Source organism: Quercus robur, chromosome 2, assembly GCF_932294415.1.
Source record: "Quercus robur chromosome 2, dhQueRobu3.1, whole genome shotgun sequence".
NCBI classification, from domain to species: domain Eukaryota; kingdom Viridiplantae; phylum Streptophyta; class Magnoliopsida; order Fagales; family Fagaceae; genus Quercus; species Quercus robur.
Window position 1 is genome coordinate 75428067 of NC_065535.1, and position 19724 is coordinate 75447790.

Consider the following 19724-nt stretch of genomic DNA (forward strand, 5'->3'; position numbering starts at 1 on the left):
TTCCTTTATAAATAAATTTATTGTCATCTCTATTCTTTAACAAGAATAATCATATATATATATATATATACATATATATATATATATATATACATATATATTTTCATACAAGCACGCAAAATAGTTAATATGAAAAAACAATACCGCACAAAGCTAGCTCTTTATGTTGATAACTTTCTTTATGTGGATAACTTTCTTTATGTGGTTGGAAGAAGCACTACAATTTTTACTAAACAAAATAATAATAATAATAAAATATCAAGACAAAACTAGTTATATTAAAATAAAAATAAAAAACTCATAGATATAGTCTTAATTTTTCCACGTAAATTTATTGTTCCTATCTTCTCTGCTTCCATTTTCTATTGCTCCTATCTCATATATTCTGAATTAGGTTTCACACTTTCTAAAATTGCAAGACTACTTGTTAGAATTAAATATTAAAAAAAAATCTACATACCACTCAAACGTTCAAAATTAGGCTTTTTCCATATATATATTAGACTGCCAGAATATGGACTTAGTTTAATTCACTAGCTATATGACTCGAGATAGTGGAGTTAGTTTAATTTATTCAAGATAGTATTCTATTGATTAATTAAACTTACATAATTTAATCAGGTTTTAATTTAATTTATTCAAGATAGTAGCTTCCAAGTTAACGAAAAAAGATATGGATATAAATCATTGCAGAATAAATTAACTAGAAGCATGGTTTTCATTTTGAAAAGGAAAATAATTAGTAATTAATAGTCCCCTTTTGCGGGCAAGGTCTATACCTTTACACTTGATTAAAGATTAGATCATTACTAAAAATAAAAAGCTCAAAGCTCATGCAACATGGAGTGCCATTCGATATGGTAGTGTCAATTTCACCGATCCAATCTATTTTCATGGCAACCAAAATCTTTAGTTTCAATCCCCATTCACTTCCAAACAACTTAATATTAATTAGTTGAATGAGTTGCTATTCTGGGGTGCTCTCCTTTGGAGACTAACTAGTGAGTAGTAAGCTCCGTTGGGTCCCTTTGCTAACAAAGATGAGTGGGTCCCTTTCTCCACCACTTTTCCTTTATCCAACACAGCAATCATATCACAGTTTTGGATGGTGCTTAACCTGTGTGCCACAACCACACTAGTCCTCCCAACCATGACTTTCTCCAGTGCATCCTGCACTACTTTCTCTGATTGACTATCGAGTGCACTAGTTGCCTCGTCTAGCAATAACACTGATGGGTTTTTCAGTATAGCCCTGGCTATTGCAATACGTTGCTTCTGACCCCCAGATAATTGCACACCTCTGTCCCCGCATGATGTTTCATACCCTTCTTTTAATCCTGAGATAAAATCATGAGCATTGGCTAACTTAGCTGCCTCAATGATTTCTGTTTCATCAACTTTATCGGATGCTCCATAAGCAATGTTTTGCCTAATTGTGCCAGAAAATAGTGTTGGTTCTTGGCTAACAAGTGCAATGTGTTTCCTTAGTGACCTTAAATGGTATGACCTTATATCTTTACCATCGATTTTCACCATACCTTTATATGGGTCGTAGAATCTCTCAATTAATCCTATGATGGTTGATTTTCCAGACCCACTTTGTCCCACCAATGCTGTTGATTTCCCAGCTTCTATGTTGATTGAGAAGCCTTGGAATATGATCACATCAGGCCTAGCTGGGTATGCAAAGTACACATCACGAATTTCAACATGGCCTGTTATTTTTTCAGGCTGGAAACCTTCTGAGTCTTCAGGCTCAATTCTTGTGTATCGGTCCAAAACAGCAAAGACTGACCCAACAGAATCAGAACCCTTTGCAAGGTCTGTAGTCATACTTCCAGCATCAGCAATAACACGGCCCGTACTTACCAAAATCATAAAGGTCTCAAAGAGAGCTTTAGCTGAGATGTAACCTTCGGCTATAAGCTTCCCACCATACCAAAAGTCTAAAGCCCAACTAGCAGTTGAGAGGCTTTGAGACAAAGCTAGCCCAATGCCAGCAAACCATGATTGTCTTATGCTCTCGCGGCGTGGGCCTTCTTGGGCTTTTTCAAGCATTTGAAGAATTCTTTCTTGGGAAGAGAAGGCAGTGACAGTTCTGAGGTTGGTAACAGCTTCAGCAGCGAGTTTGCTGCTTTCATCTTGGGCTTTAATGGCCTTTTGAGACATGTTTTTGAGTAGTACACGCCTTGTGTAGAAGCATATTATGATGAGTGGTTGGACTGCTATCATGACAATAGCGAGCCTCCATGCAATGACCAAGCCCATTGTGAAGGCTACAACTATAGCTGAGATGGTTTGTACAACAAGGGCTGCTCTGTCACCCACTAAAGATCTCACCTGCCAGAATAGTCCACGCATTAGCATTCGGTATGCTAAAAAATTGCTATATAAGAGTTACAATATATGCAAGTTCTATAATGATTGTCTTCAATTGGTTTTATTAGGGTGATGTCTAGTCTTTACTTGTTGAGGATCTTCTCCATCTCATTGTTAAGAGTTTATTTCAGTGTCTAATAATAATGTACAAAATACGACATCATTTAAAACTTTTGATAATTTGACACTACATACACTTTTAAAATAAAAATAATGTTTAAATGAACTATGAAATGTATTCAATTCAAATGGATAGAGTCTTTCTCTAGTCGATATACGGCTAGACTTATGATATTGTGTCAACAACCACTACAAGTGTACAACCAACTCAACCAATATAGCTTTATGAGATGTATTCTTTTATTTATTTATTTTCGGGAGAATAAATATGAGCTGTCATTATTTTATTTTATTTTTAGCTTGGTTTAGAAATATATATATATATATATATATATAGTACTAAGTATACCCTAACCCCCAGTCTCGAACTTAAGACCCTCAACAACTCTTAGGTACTAATACCTAAAGAGGTGTCATTAGACTAACACGGTCATTGGCTAAATATGTGCTGTTATTCATATTTCATACAGTAACAAATCAGCAAACGTGTCATTCTTGGACCATCTAAATCTCAACTAATGCTAGCCTATTAATAATTAAGATCGTGATTAGGGAACTAGCTTAGTTTAATGTTTTCTGTTATGGATGCACAGTTATGATGCAATGTATATTCGAACTAATTATGTCATGACAGCAAGATCAAAATTTGTCTTTAACGTCATATAGAATTAAAGATTAGAAGTTAAATTAGTTGTAGTAATAGAGTAATAGTTTTTAATTTCTCTTGAAAACAATGCATTGACAAAGCTAAATAAATAATTAAGGCAAAAGCAACTGTTCCAATTATTGAAGTGACTACTTAGACTGCTGTTATTGTCCAATGATTATTGTTAATGCTTTGTGACTTTGTCCATTGTCGGCAGGAATACAAACAAGCTCCCCATTACATTTCATTACAATTTTACCAATGATTCCTTATCAATTCTAAAAATAAAATTTAAAAATAAAAAAAATTAAAAAAAAAAAGGAAAAAAAGAAAAGTAAAAAGCAATGATTCTCTCTTAAGGAGAACATAATTTTAACGAGCCACATGACCTCCCACCTAACCTCCACTTAACCTAAAGACGGCTTCCAAACTTTCACATTAGAGTAGACTTAAAGTTGGAATATCAGATACTTTATAATTTATACAGCTAATAATTAGGGCTAAACTTTTGGACTCTCGTGCAATTTGGTTCTTATATGGTAGAACAAAGGAGCATCACAACCGCAAGAGCTCACTATCTCAATAACTTGGCAAATTCTTTTATTTTTGGAAACTATACAAAGAATATTAGCAAAGCTCATGCTCATATATTGTTCTACAACAACCTCTCTCCTATATAGTGTTTAAAAGGGAATAGAGGGGATTAAGATGTTCATACTTCAGAGGGTGTCTCAAAATTCTATCAATTTATTTTTTTTATTTAAAATGAATGGATTGTATTTTATCATTTCATCAAAAATTTAAAAAATAAAATAAAATTGTAATAATCAATTTTTTGTTTAAAGATTAACAATATGATAAAATATAATCAACACCTTTCAAAATAGATGGATAAGATTTTTGTTAAGAATTCCATGCCCCATGATGCTTAAAGAGGATTTTATAATCATGTCCAGAACTTCCAAACACATCATTCACTAGTGTTTGTTTATTAACTATTAATTTCTCTTTTCTTTTCTTTTTTTACTTTTTTTTTTTTTTTTTTTGGTCAAGCTTAGTTATTGGCAGCATTCACTAGTGTTTTTTTTTTTTATTAATCATTTTTTGTGTCAAGATTAGTTGCTGGCATCATTCCCTAGTGTTTGCTAATTTGTTAATTATATTTTAATTAATCATTTTTTGTCAAGATTAGTTTCTGTCATCATCAAAACCACATAATTTTTATATAGTAGAGAAGCGTACGTACCACATTGGCATCTTTGGCAAGTCTAGAGCAAATGGCACCGCTAGAATTCTCATCCTGATCAAACCAACCAACTTCAAAAGTGAGAATCTTTGAAAGCATCCTTTCCCTGATCCTCTTGGTCAAGTACTCTCCCATGTAAGCAAAATTATAATGCTGTGTAACATTAACAACCATCGATAACACAGCCAACCCAAGAAAACACAATGAGTAAATCCTTGTCTTATCCTTAATCTCCTGATGACTCGTCAAAAAATACACCGATATCATTGACCCCATTGCAAATGCATACAATGGTTGAACCGCACCAAACACTGTAGCAGCTAAACAACCTAAGCTAGCTTGTTTCCACTCTGGGAGATTCAAAGCCAACAATCTTCGAAAAGATGGAACTGGGAATTTTTTTTCTTCTACTATTCCATCTTCTTGATCACCTAGTGAACCACCACGGCTTAGCCCAGCTATTGAGTTAGCTGAACTTGACCTACTCACTACTGAGAGTCTACGACTGCTTGTGTTGTTGATGTCCATGTTTGATATAGAAGATGAAGCATGAGTGTTCTCTTCTGGTTCTCTCTGTTGAAGGTGTACAAGTGCGTTGTAAAGGCCATGTTCGTTTTCGATTAACTCGTTGTGTGAACCTGTTTCCATGACTTGGCCATTTTGGACAACAGCAATCACATCAGCATTTCGAATGGTGGATAATCGGTGAGCAATGACAATTGTGGTGCGCCCAACTGAGGCCTTGTCAAGAGCTTCTTGGACAACTCGTTCGGATTCTGAGTCTAGTGCACTTGTGGCCTCGTCTAGGAGTAGGATTCTTGGTTTCTTGATTATTGCTCGTGCAATGGCTATTCTTTGCTTTTGTCCTCCTGACATTTGAACACCCCTCTCACCAACCTGTCCATGTGTTTATCATTTTTCATTAGTTATACTGAGGAAACACCATAGATATGGAGTAATATTAAAGACACAACTCTTGACGCAACTTATATATTAAATCAACAAGTTTTTATTTCTAGATGTTCCTTATGAGCACTTTGTTGATTCATTGATATGTTAAAAGCAAACAGGCACTAACTAGGTAAATAGGGAAAGAGGTGAGGCAGGTTCAAACCCCAATTACCGTATATTCCAAAGAGTGTTAGTACCATTAGACTAATATACTTGAACATTTTGTTAATATACTAAGTTATGATTGCAGTTAAGTAACTTTCATATAAGCTCACATCACATATACCATTTTTTTTAATGTAAATTACAAGAACTTACATCAACAACTACTTAAAAGAATTATGAAAATTTTTGTATCTTGGATTTAATAATAAATATTTGTGATGTTTTGCCAACTCTATTAATAAAAACTTGAGTTAGGTAGTAATGGTATAGTATCAGTTCCACTTACTCAACGGTAAACAATTTATTTATTAGGAAGACAATCATTGTAGGAAACATTGAGGAAGTCTCTCATGCCACTCTATGATGTAATACTACTCATAAAGCAAGTGGAGGAATAATAGTCCACAAATAATTAAATCCACTAACATGTTCTATGTCTTCCTTTTAGCTATTCTATTTTTTCTTTTGGATTAGGATCCTTTATTTTTACTGTAATTTTCAACGATTCCTGGATATATTCTTTCCCTCTCAATGTCACACCCATTCGTGTGAGTGAAAACATTCTTGCATATGATCTGTTGTTAGGTCATTTTTATCCTTTTAATTACCAGCCTTTTCATGAGTGGTCATAATTATTTTGAAGTTCTAAGGTACGAAAGACTGAAAATAGTCTTTTACATGAATTACATCATTTTGTTTGTTTATTTGTTTGTTTGTTTATCCCATATAGAATGTAATTACAAATGGTTTGGCTTCCTTCAAGTGGTTTTGAGCACTTGAGGGGACACCATAATGTCCTATGTCCCATCTTGCGCTCTTTTCCACAAAAGGGAAGCCTTGCGTATTATAAAGGTAAATATTATTTCACATGATCTCTACATTTTCATATCAAATATTCACATTTTACGCATGATATAAAATAATATGGATATAATGTAAAAAAGTGTGGACACTACTAGATATGAAACAATCAAAATCCATTATAAATTTTATTAAAAAAAGCGTAAATTGATTGGTTAGTTTTGAAATAGTTGAAAATATTATAGATTTTACTACATAAATTTCATAAATTGACAAAAATGTAATGGTTGGATTTCAATAACATAATAAATAATTATCTAAAATAATGCCTTTTGTGACTAGTGATATGTCATTGTAAATACCATGCAATAACAATTATAAGCATCTCTAGCATCATTAGTCAATTTTAACACACGAAAAATAATTTAAAACTTCATCTAGTTGTTATTGATGAGACATCACTCATATTCATAGTTTTTAAATTTTTTTTAATAATAAAAAAGAGATAAATAATGATAACTTTAATATTTTCTTTACAGATTTACTTAGGATATCTTGGTACTCATGAGTATCGACTTTAAAAAGAGGTGGTAGATGCATGTTTCCTCCCTCTCACATGGAAGTGTGTGGCGTCCACCTCCATGTGAGAGGGAGGAAACATATCTCTGATGTATGGTGTATTTTCTCTATTAGATAAAATTGGTTTAAAACTTTAAATTACATTTGTCAAATAGTATATGCACAGTGGGGCACCAAATAATAATTCTAGATGTTATAACTTATATGTTGATAACTACCAACAAACAGAAAAATAAATAAATAATGTCAAAATGGGCAAGCTCTGAAGATTGGTAAGAAGAAGGCATTAATAATGATGATATTAATGTCAAAATGGGTAAGCTCTGACAAATAAGCAGAACTAACCTGTGTATCATATCCCTGAGGCAGCTGACTAATGAAATTATGAGCATTAGAAGCTTTGGCAGCCTCTTCAATCTCTTCTATTGTAGCATTTTCTTTACCAAAGAGTATGTTTTCCTTAATTGTGGTTGCAAACAGTGCAGGCTCTTGGCTCACCAAGCCCATCTGTGACCTTAGCCACTTGAGCTGCAACTTATTAATGGCAACCCCATCAAGAAGTATATCTCCGGAAAGTGGGTCATAAAACCTCTGCAGCAGTGATATCACAGTGGATTTTCCTGAGCCACTCCCACCCACTAAGGCCACAGTTTTTCCTGCTGGAATCTCTAAGCAGAAGTCTTTGAAGATAATGCTCTCGGGCCTTGAAGGGTATGAAAATTCTACATGCTTGAATTCCACGTTGCCTGAAACGTTTTCTATAATTTCACCTTCCATGTTGTCAGAATCAATCTTAGGGACCCTTTTTATTACTTCCATTATTCGTTCTCCTGCTGCAGATGCTTCAGAAAAGTACTTCACGTTGGATAATCCAGAACCAAATGCCCTATTCAACAAGACAATCACAAACAAAATATGTCACACTTAAATTAAAAATTGAAGAAAAAAATCATATAATTTGGTGTCATATTTACCATGCATTTGTACAGTTTGGATTAAAAAAACATAAAATTTTAGAAAGTTATACATAAATAGAAAAGTTAAGAAGTTAAATTATACTTAAAGTTGAATCGTATTAAAATGTAAAGTTTTAAAAAGGTGTAAATAAACAAATAAGCTGAAAAGCTCGTGTATTCTTACAATCCACCAACAGCAATGGCAGCGCCAACAACGAAAACAGTTCCACCTTTGGCGTTATGGTACATAACAAGTCTGCTACCATAGTAAGCCATGAAAGACCAAATAGCAAAAACAACACCGTTGCTTCCTATGGCCAAGCCTTTAGCCAAGCCTTGCCTTAATCCCAACTCAACTGACCCTTGTAAAGCTGAAGAGAATGTTTCTATTGTCTTGCTTTCACCAACAAAGGCATAGACGGTTCTAATAGAAGATACTGCTTGCTCAGCTACTGTACCAGCTTGATTATACTCTTTCCTGATCTTCCTAGCCAGTCCAGTTAGAGTCCTCCCATACATCAAACCAGGTATTACCAAAAGCACAATAAAAGGAAACCCCACAATAGCTAATCTCCATAGCAATAAGAACGCTGCTATGTAGCTTCCAAAGAACATAGACGCATTCATCACAAAGTTCGGAACCTAATAATATAAATAATAATAAAAACACTAAGTCTTAGTCTTAAAATAAGTTTATAAAAATTATAGTATGACTTGGAATTTAATCAAAGACCTTTTCGCCTAGAACATCTTGGATTACAAGGCTGTCATTAGAGACACTTGTGATGACCTCCGATGTGCTTGTCACATGCAAATCAAAGTAACCCACATCTTGCCTTAGCACTGCTTTCAAATATCTAGCTCTCATTCTTGCAGCTTGTCTCTCACCTGTTCTTGTCCAACAATACCCCTCTGAAAAAAAAAAATTCATAACCAATCACAATTTAATCTATGATAAATTCAAACAAAAAAATAATTATCACAGTGAAACCCACCTAGGAAACAAGCTACAAATGACCCACAAGCCAAGTACACTAGAGCCAATGCATTCTGTCACCCACAAAAACCAAACCCAGTTAGATTTTTTTTTTCTGTTGTGTGCATGCGTGTATCCACGTGTGTGTATGAGAGTGAGAGAGAGAGAGAGAGAGAGAGGGGACCTTATTGATGCTATTCGAAAAGCTGTCTGCTAAAGAAACTGCTGAAGAACCAGTGCCAATATTGTTCATCAAGTGGCTAGCGATAAACAACACCAAAGGCGTAATAAGCCCATCACCAACGGACCCAAAGAACCCAAAAATCATCAACAACAAGTCCACACCATCGGCATGCATGAACATGGAGCTTATAGAACCCTTCCTACTATTCTTCTTCATCGTGACCACACTGCTTTTTTCTTGTTCCATGTTTCCCAATAATCTTTTATTGGGAAACAAAAAGAACAACAGTAGTAAAGATTCTCAAATCCCAAACCCCACTTCTCTTTAAATATGGGCTCTTAAAGTTAAAGCCTGAACCTTTACAATACTTGGTTATGGACTGAAATTAATTAGGTCGCATATATATAGGTGTGTGCGTGTGAATAAAGCCAGAATTGGTGGACCAAAGAAGTGGTGGTCAGGTCAGCCAGTGATTGATATTGCATGTGGACGGGTCTAGTATAATAAAAGTTAGTAATGGAGATTAACATGTTCTGAGAGACACGATCATGGTTGACTTTAAATGCTGGCTCTCTCTGCAATTAGCGTCATTATTGACGACCAGTGGGTATCTGGGACAATTTTTATTAAACCATTTTCTTCATAAAAAAACTGTCTAGTGGTCTCTGTTGCTTTCCTGTTTCAGCTCATTCAGAGAATCTAGCGCCACGATAGGGTATGTTTTTATACTCAAAATTGTTTATACGTACATTTCAGGCAGTACACTCAAAAAAAAAATTTCTAAAATATTGCTCCCACCCGACTTTCATTTTTCAGCCCTTTCCCCTTTAAATGATTTTTTTTTTTTTTTTTATAAAACCCTTTAAATTATTGAATGCTACAATTCTATCTCTAAATTTCTAAAAAACATATCTTTATCTTTAAACTATAGATGAAAAGAAAGTTCTTTTTGTCCTTAAACTTATAAAACAGAACTCTTTAATAAGGTTAAGGACGAAAAATAAGTTTTTTAGAATTTATGGACAAAAAATGAAATTCATGCAAAATTTTAAAAAAGAAACAATATTTTAACTTATATATATATATATATATATGAATTAGATTCAAGTTACACCTAGTGTAACTATAAGCAATATTATACCACTCAATATTTTTTAATTGGATGTTAATTTTGACAAATCCACTATTAGATTACATTATCTGCGTATATTCTCTATGTTTGCAAAATTTCAAGGTGATAAAAAATTAATAGTTATGTCATCAATCAATTGTTTAAATTCAAGTTTTTGTAGTTTAAAATAATGCATAAAAGATAAATTTATGGATTGAATGGTAAATAACATGCAATTAACATAACAATTGGCATAAATGTTAAGAACATATAGAACATATAATTCATTGGAAGGATTTTCAAAATATAAATTTTATAACAAGTTATTAGGTGGTGTAACATTGCTTAGAATTACACTAGACATAACTTGAACCCAACTCTATATATATACAATAAGATATTAACTTATTGATACTCATGTTACATTACTTAATAACTTTTTTTTATTATAATAAATTTACTCTAGCTACCTAATTATCACAAGTGCCTAATTTTACTTCAATGGTATATTATTTATTATGAAGAAACTTATGTCCAGTATCTAAAGTTCATCAGGTTACCATCTTAAAATTCAGCCATGTGACAACTTAATTAAAAAATACACTTTCATCCCGTGAGAAAAAAGTCTTGCCTTATTTAGGAACAGTTCTTTTTTTTTTTTTTCTTTTTTAGAAATATTTATAACATGCTGCTAACCTCACAACTCAAACCCTTTCTCCCCTAGACCCTCAAGCACTTTGTGCATGGGGAGATGTTAATTCTTAAGTACTATATCTAAGTCTTGCCCTATTTATTATTATTTTCAACCTTATATTTATAGCATTATTTTATAATACTATATAAAATTATGATTTTTTTTTATATTAAATATGAGATAGTTTTAACCTTCAATGACTTTGATATTTTGCAATTTGGACTAAACCAAACTAGTAAGTATTACCAAACAAATTCAAATAAAATTTCGTTATGATTTCCCAATGTCAATATCTAGTATTCAACTAGGGCTGGTTTAGGAGAGAGTCCATTTTCATATGTTTCTATCAACTTTATATTGGATTGTGTAATATATATATATATATATATATATATAAGTATTTTAATTTTTTTAAAGAATTATATAAGAAAGTAAAAACCTTATGTGGGAAATTATACAATTTTGTCATATGGCGCATTGTTAGAGTAATTTTTCATTTTAACTTTCCACCTCAACTTCTTTACATATTTTGGATTATAATAAAATTATATTAGTAGGATATTAATATTTCCACTGAGTGTTTAACTTCCCATTATCAATTTGCTTATGAGAAATTTAATATATATTATGATCAACAGTTTTCCAATAATTTAATAGTTTAAATAAGTTATACCACAGTTTTTTTCTTTAATAAGATCTCTTGTAAATTTATATAGGATTTTCTTAGCATCTCAATCAAATATCACAAAAGTTGTTTTGTTAGTTGCATTAACAACTTCAATTTGAATCTTGTATCTGAAGTAATTTGTAATTGTATAGTAGTTATAGTGAGATAAATATGTCCCCTTATATATACCTACTCATAGCTCTTTATGTCATCCTACGTAAAATAAACATAAACTAACAACAATGTCATTTACTTTCAATGACACATACCTATCTCTAACATTGTTGTTTATCTAATCCTAACAAGTATGAATTGGCTACAACTAATGAAGGGGGGTTTGCATTTTTTATTGAATGCCAACGGAAATTACGATTTTGATGTTAAGACCAGATGTTGTGGATTTGTAGGTTTTATAAATGATGTGATTGACCGTAGGTGTTTGTAATGTGTATTTTGTTTTAGAATTAAAGAGAAGGAGAAAGACACATTCTATATCAACTTTTATTCTATATTATTCCTCCAAAGTTGTTTTTTTGTTTCTTTCTCGTTACTTCAATTAAATAATTATAATGGATATGTGTGTGTGGGTATGTGTGCAATTTATAATTGTTTCTTTTTATGATGAACTCATTACTAATAAATTTCTATAACAATTATGCTATAATAAATATACAACATTATCCAAAACCATCTTATATAAAACATTACAACATTATTTGTGCATTGCACGAGTAACTTACTAATATAAATAAAGAGTTACACCAAGTATAACTTGCTCCTAACCCGTTATCTCTCTTGCATTAAGTTGAATTTAATGCTTCCTTAAATGATATTTTAAGGAAACATCACTGAATGCATTATTTTTCAAATAAAAAGGTACAAGAATCCAAACCATCTTCCTTGATTTAAACTAGCGTATAACTACATGAATGCATTTAAAATTAAACACATTTTTTATCATAAAAAAATAAATTACTAGTCAATTTTTTTTTTTTTTAAAGTAAACGTAATTATTCACATTGTAGGCACAAGGGAGTACGCCTCGACCTTAGAGTGGACCGTGGTAGAGGGTGAAAAATGAAGTCACCACCTAGATTAGGTTTAGGAACCATATTGGGCCATTTGGGCCATTCACTTATATACATAGGTCTGCATACCAGATTATGGGTCCAAAATTTGGGTACAGCTTGGGAAAGTGTTAGGCACCTAGGACCGTTCGGCTTGTGAGCCGGCCTCCATTATATGTTATTAGGCCATATTTAAATAAAGAATTTACTAAAAGAATCCTAATCCTTAACCTAAACATACATCATACACTTAAATGAAATAACACACACATGTTAAAGACCACATCACAATATAAAAGGAAACAAATAAAACACAATCAAACAAATATATTTAAAAAGGAAAAGATAACAAATAAACAAACACAAAAGGAAAAATATCATAGATAAACAAAAAATGGCAAAAAGACTCAAACAAACATGGAAAATAATTAAACACAATTAACTAACCTAAACAGAATCAAAGAACATGTAAAAATTTATTAAAACAATAAAAACAATATTTTTGTCAAATATGAGTTCAGGGTGCTTACGCATACTCAACTATGTGCACGCATGGTCGAAACCATGCACACATATACTCAATGATGCATACACATCCTTTAGCAGAGAAATGATAAATCACATTTTTATAGATTTAATGAAACAAAGATATAGCATGTGAGATCAAATAAGCATGTTAGAAACCATAAACACTAAACTAACATGAAGCAAATAAAACAAACATCAATATAAAAGAATAAATATGAAACAAAATCAAATAAGTATACTAAACTAACATAAAATAAATAAACATGTTAAACTTTACACAAAACCAAAATAATAAAACAAGAACAACAAAAACATATTATAATTAGCCCAAAATCATATTAACACATATCAAAAGAATTAAGATCAACAAATATAAAAATTATGTTCAGAAACTCATGCGAATCCTATTAAACAAGGAAAGAATTCATGGGAAGAACACTCAACTTACTTATGATTATGAGTTTGAGATTATTTAACTGACCCCTCAATGCCTACAACACAAAGATTAGATTGAGGGAACAAGAATAATTAAAGAACATAACAATAGTTAGTAATCACAACTCAAGAACAAAAGGTTTTGAGAAATCCAATTAAGAATAAGTTTTTGCCTAAGTTTTGTGCTAGGAAAAAAATTTGAATCTCTAGAAAAAAACATGCTAGCTGCTGTCCTAGGGTTTTGAAGAGAGAAAATAGGGTTTAGAAAGCAAAGTTTCTAGCTAGAGTTTTAATTAGAGATATAAGGTGAGTATTTATAAGTTAAAATTATGGTTTTTAGAGCTTTTTAGAGGTCTTTGGATGTTCCCAAGGGTCTCGGGGCTGGCCCACATCAAAGAATGATGTTTTGGGCTATTAAAAATGAAGTTCCACTGCCCAAAAAACGAGTGTGTGTACAGATCTTTCGAGTGTGTGCACACACACTTGATTCATGCGTACGCATACCCTAATTCCTTACAGCTTTGATGATCCAACTTGAAATAGTCATAACTCACTCAATTCAAATCCACATTAGGCAAAATTTGTGTTCAATTTGAAGCCCGAGATGTCTACTTTCCAATGAAACAAACCTTACTCAAAATTTCTTTGTGGATCAAACGTTAGGATCAAAACAGTGAGCAAAGGTTATTTTTCAACATCGTTTTCAAAGCGATTTGAGCACTTTTGAGTTATGATTACTTCCAAACTATCGTAAATTCTTTAATTAGTCTTGGTTGACATATTTTAAGCTCATCTTTGGGGCCGGTGACCAAAATTTATAAACGGGTACAAAACGAAGTGTCTACACACATATTAAAATTCTTACCTGACTTTAATACTACTTATGATAATTTTTTTCTAATTTTTAATAAAATAGAACGTGCAGTGGCCTTTATTTTGTGCTGATTTTTATTGAGTATATGTAATTTTTTTAAAAAAAATTATAGTTCATTAATGTTAAACTCTTAGTATTTTGCACTCATTAACTCACTTAGCACAAAAATTTAAAAATTTAAGTTGATACAATGACACATGGCACAAAATTAGCCCTCAATTGAATTTTGATTTGGAATCTAATTGAATGTTCTCTAAACTTTGGTTTTAATAATATATATAGATTCTCATGAAATAGGGGTATTGACTAGCTTCTTAAATAAATTAAAGGTAAATTAGAAAATTATAAACATGGTGTCCATTGACTTTCAAAAATGAATATATTTAAAGAGGTCTTGAAATAGCATAGGAGATTAGGGGAATTTTTTTTTCAAAGTTCTTATTAATGAGGACACAAGTTAAGGTGTATTTACTATGGTTTTTGAGTGAAATTGTGGTGTGTTTTTGTGTTAGAACTCTCTCTCTCTCTCTCTCTCTCTCTCTCTCTCTCTCTCTCTCTCTCTCTCTCTCTCTCTCTCTCTCTCTCTCTCTCTCTCTCTCTCTCTCCCCTACGTGTGTGTTTGTTTCTTAAAAAAAAAAAGTTAAGATGTATTTAGTACTTAATATTTTCTATAAATACAATAGGATTTGAAGTTTATGACATTTGCTTCATGATAATTACTATTTATTATCAAACCTAAATGCCAACGAGTTTCCGGCCCTTTTGTTGTAGGTAGGATTTAAATACGTTTTCACATAGTAAACTCAAACTGTTTACAAATATCAAGAGAATTACATACTACCACAATAACTATGTGTGGATAAATCAATGATTATTAACGAATAGAAATTTCTTTACAAAAAAATGAGCATCAAAACTTATAATTGAATTTTAACCATTCCTTAATATGTGCATTTCGGGTATTGGTTAATAAAAATGTGAAAAAATAAAGTCAAATTATGTGCACAAATGGAAAAATGAAAAATGTACTTTTAATTACAATAAATTTGTGCATGCAAATCGATGAATTATTGTATATTAATAAGTAGTCTTTTTTTTAGAAGTGTGTACTAATTTTCATCACTTTTTAACAAGACCAAAGATATACACTATTGTGATTTTTGTCAATATTATACCACTCAATAATTTCTATTCAACGTATATTAATTTTGAACAATTTCTTATTGGATTAGATTTTCTCCTTCTACCTTCCATACTTGCAAAACTTCTAACTAAATAGAGATAAATAACTATTTTATCTATAAAAAAAAAAAATTATGTTTCAAGTTTTCCAAAGATTAAAATTATATTAGTACATGAATTTATAAAAATAAATAAATAAAAAACATATAATTGACACTAAATTTAGCTATATATAAGTGTATCCCTATCAAGTTACACTTGATATAACTAATTATCAATATTACACCATTAATAACTTTTTATTGAATAATCTAATTTTAAGAATCTCACCATTAGTTGGGTTACATGTTCATTTTGTTAGTAACATGAATACCAAATTCTATGTGAATTAAGTGTTATTTACTTTTGGATTAATAATCTCATGTTTTGTATATAATTTTAAAGTTTTGAAATCTTGAAATTTAAATAGTTATTGATCCTTTCTGATTCTAAAATTTTGCAACCATGGAGAGTATTATAAAGAGAAAATGTAATTTATTGATGGATTTGCTCTTACTGAGTGTCACTCAAAGGATTGCTCGACGGTGATGGAGCTTTTGTTCTTGACCTGTGTTGGTCTATTGTTGGTCTTGACCTAAATCGGTCTGTTTTTGGTGAGTTCAAATGTATTTTTTTTCCTGCATAATCCGATGAGAAAGCTCTTTTATGTCTTTTTCAATTATGTAGGAATATATCTTGCATCCAGGTGTAAAACAATTATTGTTATTATGATCATTATCAATCCCATCATGTAACGAAGTCGAACAGCGTAAGTGTCAAGCAGAAGACATGGAGATTGTCTGTTGCTGATATGTTCAAATTTCCTTCATGTCATGCACGTGGCACACCTAATAATTAACCAGTTCTGTAATTTTTTTTTTTTTTTTTTCCTTTTTGATGAAGAACTAGAACCAGTTGTGTTTTCATATACCCTACACTTTTGCTTAATTATAGTATCTTAATTATTTCAATTAAATAAACCTACTCCAACTTTGTGAGAGAGAATATTAAAATCATTGTAAAATTCAAAGCATACCAGCTATGGAAATTGTGCATTCTAATTAAGACCCACCAACATTATGCCCACATGATATATACAATGAGATAAGTCTAGAAGGAAGAAAGAAATGCCAAAAATCATTAAATACATCAAACTTCCACAAGGATGAGGATTTGGGTTGGGAAGAGCAAAACATATATTCTACTGAGAAAATGATAGTATATATAAAGTTATTAAATTTAAGCACATGTCGGCCATGAATACCTTGAGTGGCAACCTCATTATTATTATTTTTCTTTTTTATACAATATATTTGTTGTTCTTCAACTGAGAGATTGTAAAGAAAGTGTCAAACTCGTGTACGCAAGGGTATGTATTATGGTCCATATGTGTATAATTACGTTTTCTTCAAGTCACTTATAGTGTGTGAGAGATATAATATATGGCACTTACAACAGTAAACTGATGGTCACAAGTTGCACCAAAACCATTATTTTATCCTTTTGCAAGGATAAGGAAGAGCACCGAAGCAAGAGATAAAGAACACCGAAAGAGGCAATGTTTGAATTTTATTATTTTATGTATAATGTTAAAGATATTATAAATTTGACCACCTCACACTCTTGGAGTGATGGTCATTTCACAAATATATGGGAGACAATGGCAGGATAATTTGTGTAACATATTAAATAAATACTTGAATTACTTTTTCATGATTAGTATAACACATCAATTTGTAAGGTTTTTCTTTCTCAAAAAAAAAAAAAAAAAAAAAAAAAAAAAAAAAAAAAGCTTGTAATAGGTTTATATATATATATATATATATATTAAGGAAAAAGTTAACGAATGCTTTAAGGTTATTAGTTAAAAAAACATTTTCAAGAATTTTTTATGGGAAAAGAAAAACTAATTGACTTTTTTGACAGCTTATTATATTTCCCATGAAAGTTGTATTAAAATTTTCATAAAATAATTCATTAACAAATGTCCATCCGTTAACCGGATCCATTACTAAAAGATTTATTTTAATACCATGACTTTTATCCCACAATTATTCTATGTAGGAGACCGCCTTTCACTTTCATATGAACCCACCACGTTTTTTATACCACTTACAATTAGCTACATATGCTAGTTGTGGGAAATTTTTTTGTCATAGAATTATTATTATTATTAAAACTAATTGAAGGTTTGGGTCATGAATTTTGTAAGTGCATTACGGTTTTGTTATAAAAAATATTAATAATTATGATAATTATGATGAGGGAAAAAAGCATTAAAAGTAGTTTTTACCATTGAGAGGTTGTTGAATTAAAAAAAATCAACACACTCAAAAATTAAATACAATAACCAAAACCCAAAATCAAAACATATACAAAAGAGTTCAAAAATTGAGAATTAAAAAAAATTAAGAACTTACATAAGAGAACCAAAAACTTATATGAGTATCCATTGTTTTGCTTCTTTATGGTAAACTTCATTTGGCATAATATCTTGCACGTAAATTTAGAAGCAAAGAATAATAAATAAAATAAATTTATTATATTAAAACATAAGTGTAAGTTGCATCACGGGGAAAAAAAGTGAAAAAAAAATACAAAAACATGGGGTGTATTGTATACGATTTAATTATAGGGTTGGAGTAAACTTTTAGGTTTTTTTTTTTTTTTTTTTTAGAGAAATATAGACTTTTAGTTGGGGTAGAATTTAAATATCTAAAACTTAGAGACAATCTTTTATCTAAATTAAATTATTTCTCCTCTCAAAAAATTTAATTGTTAAATCTTATCCCTTAGTCAATAGCCTTGTGGCTTAATATCCTAATAAAATATTAATTTAATAAGATGCAACCTAAGGAAAAAAACAAAAATAAAATAATGAGTTGTGTGGGATTTAAGTTTAGAAATTTTTGATAATGGACTTTTAGTCTAAATAGAATTCAAATTTGTTGAAATTTAAATAATAAATTTTTATCTAAATTAAACAGTTACTAAATATTATAACTTAATTTGAGAAAATATATTCTAACAAATAATATAATTAATTTACTAATTAATTGTTCTTAAATGTTGATGATAGACTTTTAATTGGAGTATAATTTAAATTTCTAAAACTTAAATGATAAAGTTTTATCCATAGTCAAAATTGTAGAAAGAAAACGTGGGCTATTGTGTGATATTTAAGTTTAGAAATTTTTTATAATAGATTTTTAATTGAATAGAATTTAATTTTGTTGAAATTTAAATGATAAAGTTTTACTTAAATTAAACAGTTATTAAATTAAATTTATCCCTTAATTTGAGGAAATATATTTTCTATCAAATAATATAAAATTAGTTTATTAATTAGTGAGAATAGCTATTTGATGTAACTATAACTTATAAGGATAAAGTTTAACGACAAAATTGGTTATAACCTAAGACTACAACGTTACTCAATAAAATAAATATTACAACATATTTTAAAAATCTAACCGTTGAATTGCATGTTTTTTATGCTCATAATACATATTTCAAATTTTGTGTCAATCAGATATTATTTATTATATAATCTATAAGCTTATATTTTATGCATAATTTTAAATTACAAAAACTTGCAATTTAAGCAATTTAGTAATGACTTAGCTATTGATCTTTAATTTTCTAGAAATTTTGCAAGTATGGAGGATATAAAAAAAAAAAAAAAAAAAAAAAGATATAATCCAACGGTGGATTTGTCGAAATTCATCTCTAATAAAAAAATATTGAATAAGGTTATAACCTAAGACTACAATTAATTATATTATACAATATATATGATAATATAATATATCATCATTTACTTATAATGTTTTATAGAACCAATTACATTTATTGTTATCTCATAGGACTTCTGTAGTCAAATTGGTAAAATTATTCCTAGATATTTTAATAATTTCTTCCGCAAATCGTTTTAGAACTTTCCATAACATATTAAATTTTGATAAGTTTCAATTGAAATTGAAATAATATAATAACATTTACATTGATTAATTATTTGATGCTGACAAAGAATAGTGATGGATTCTCTTTTCCTTTGACATCGTTTGAGGTACTTGCATACGCTCAAGGAAAAGAGGATGACGTACTTGCATACGCTCATAACT

At 30.5% G+C, this 19724-nt stretch overlaps 1 protein-coding gene across 1 annotated transcript; it reads right to left on the reverse strand.

Annotated features, from left to right (window-relative positions):
• Nucleotides 1-699: 699 nt before the first annotated feature.
• On the reverse strand, nucleotides 700-9390 carry LOC126715033 (ABC transporter B family member 15-like). Its single transcript, XM_050415461.1, has 7 exons — nucleotides 9004-9390; nucleotides 8839-8893; nucleotides 8577-8755; nucleotides 8028-8485; nucleotides 7233-7773; nucleotides 4392-5288; nucleotides 700-2340 (listed from the first exon to the last, which is right to left on the reverse strand). Exons 1-7 carry the CDS (start codon nucleotides 9247-9249, stop codon nucleotides 952-954), a joined length of 3765 nt encoding a protein of 1254 aa, XP_050271418.1. The 5' UTR covers nucleotides 9250-9390; the 3' UTR covers nucleotides 700-951.
• Between the last annotated feature and the right edge of the window lie 10334 nt (nucleotides 9391-19724).

Coding starts and splice junctions, on each gene's coding strand:
- LOC126715033 (XM_050415461.1), bottom strand. CDS start 9,249: ATGGAACAAGAAAAAAGCAGTGTGGTCACGATGAAGAAGAATAGTAGG. Junction 8,756..8,838: donor ATTTGTAGCTTGTTTCCTAG/GTGGGTTTCACT, acceptor TTTTTTTTTCAG/AGGGGTATTGTTGGACAAGA. Junction 7,774..8,027: donor GCCATTGCTGTTGGTGGATT/GTAAGAATACAC, acceptor CTTGTTGAATAG/GGCATTTGGTTCTGGATTAT.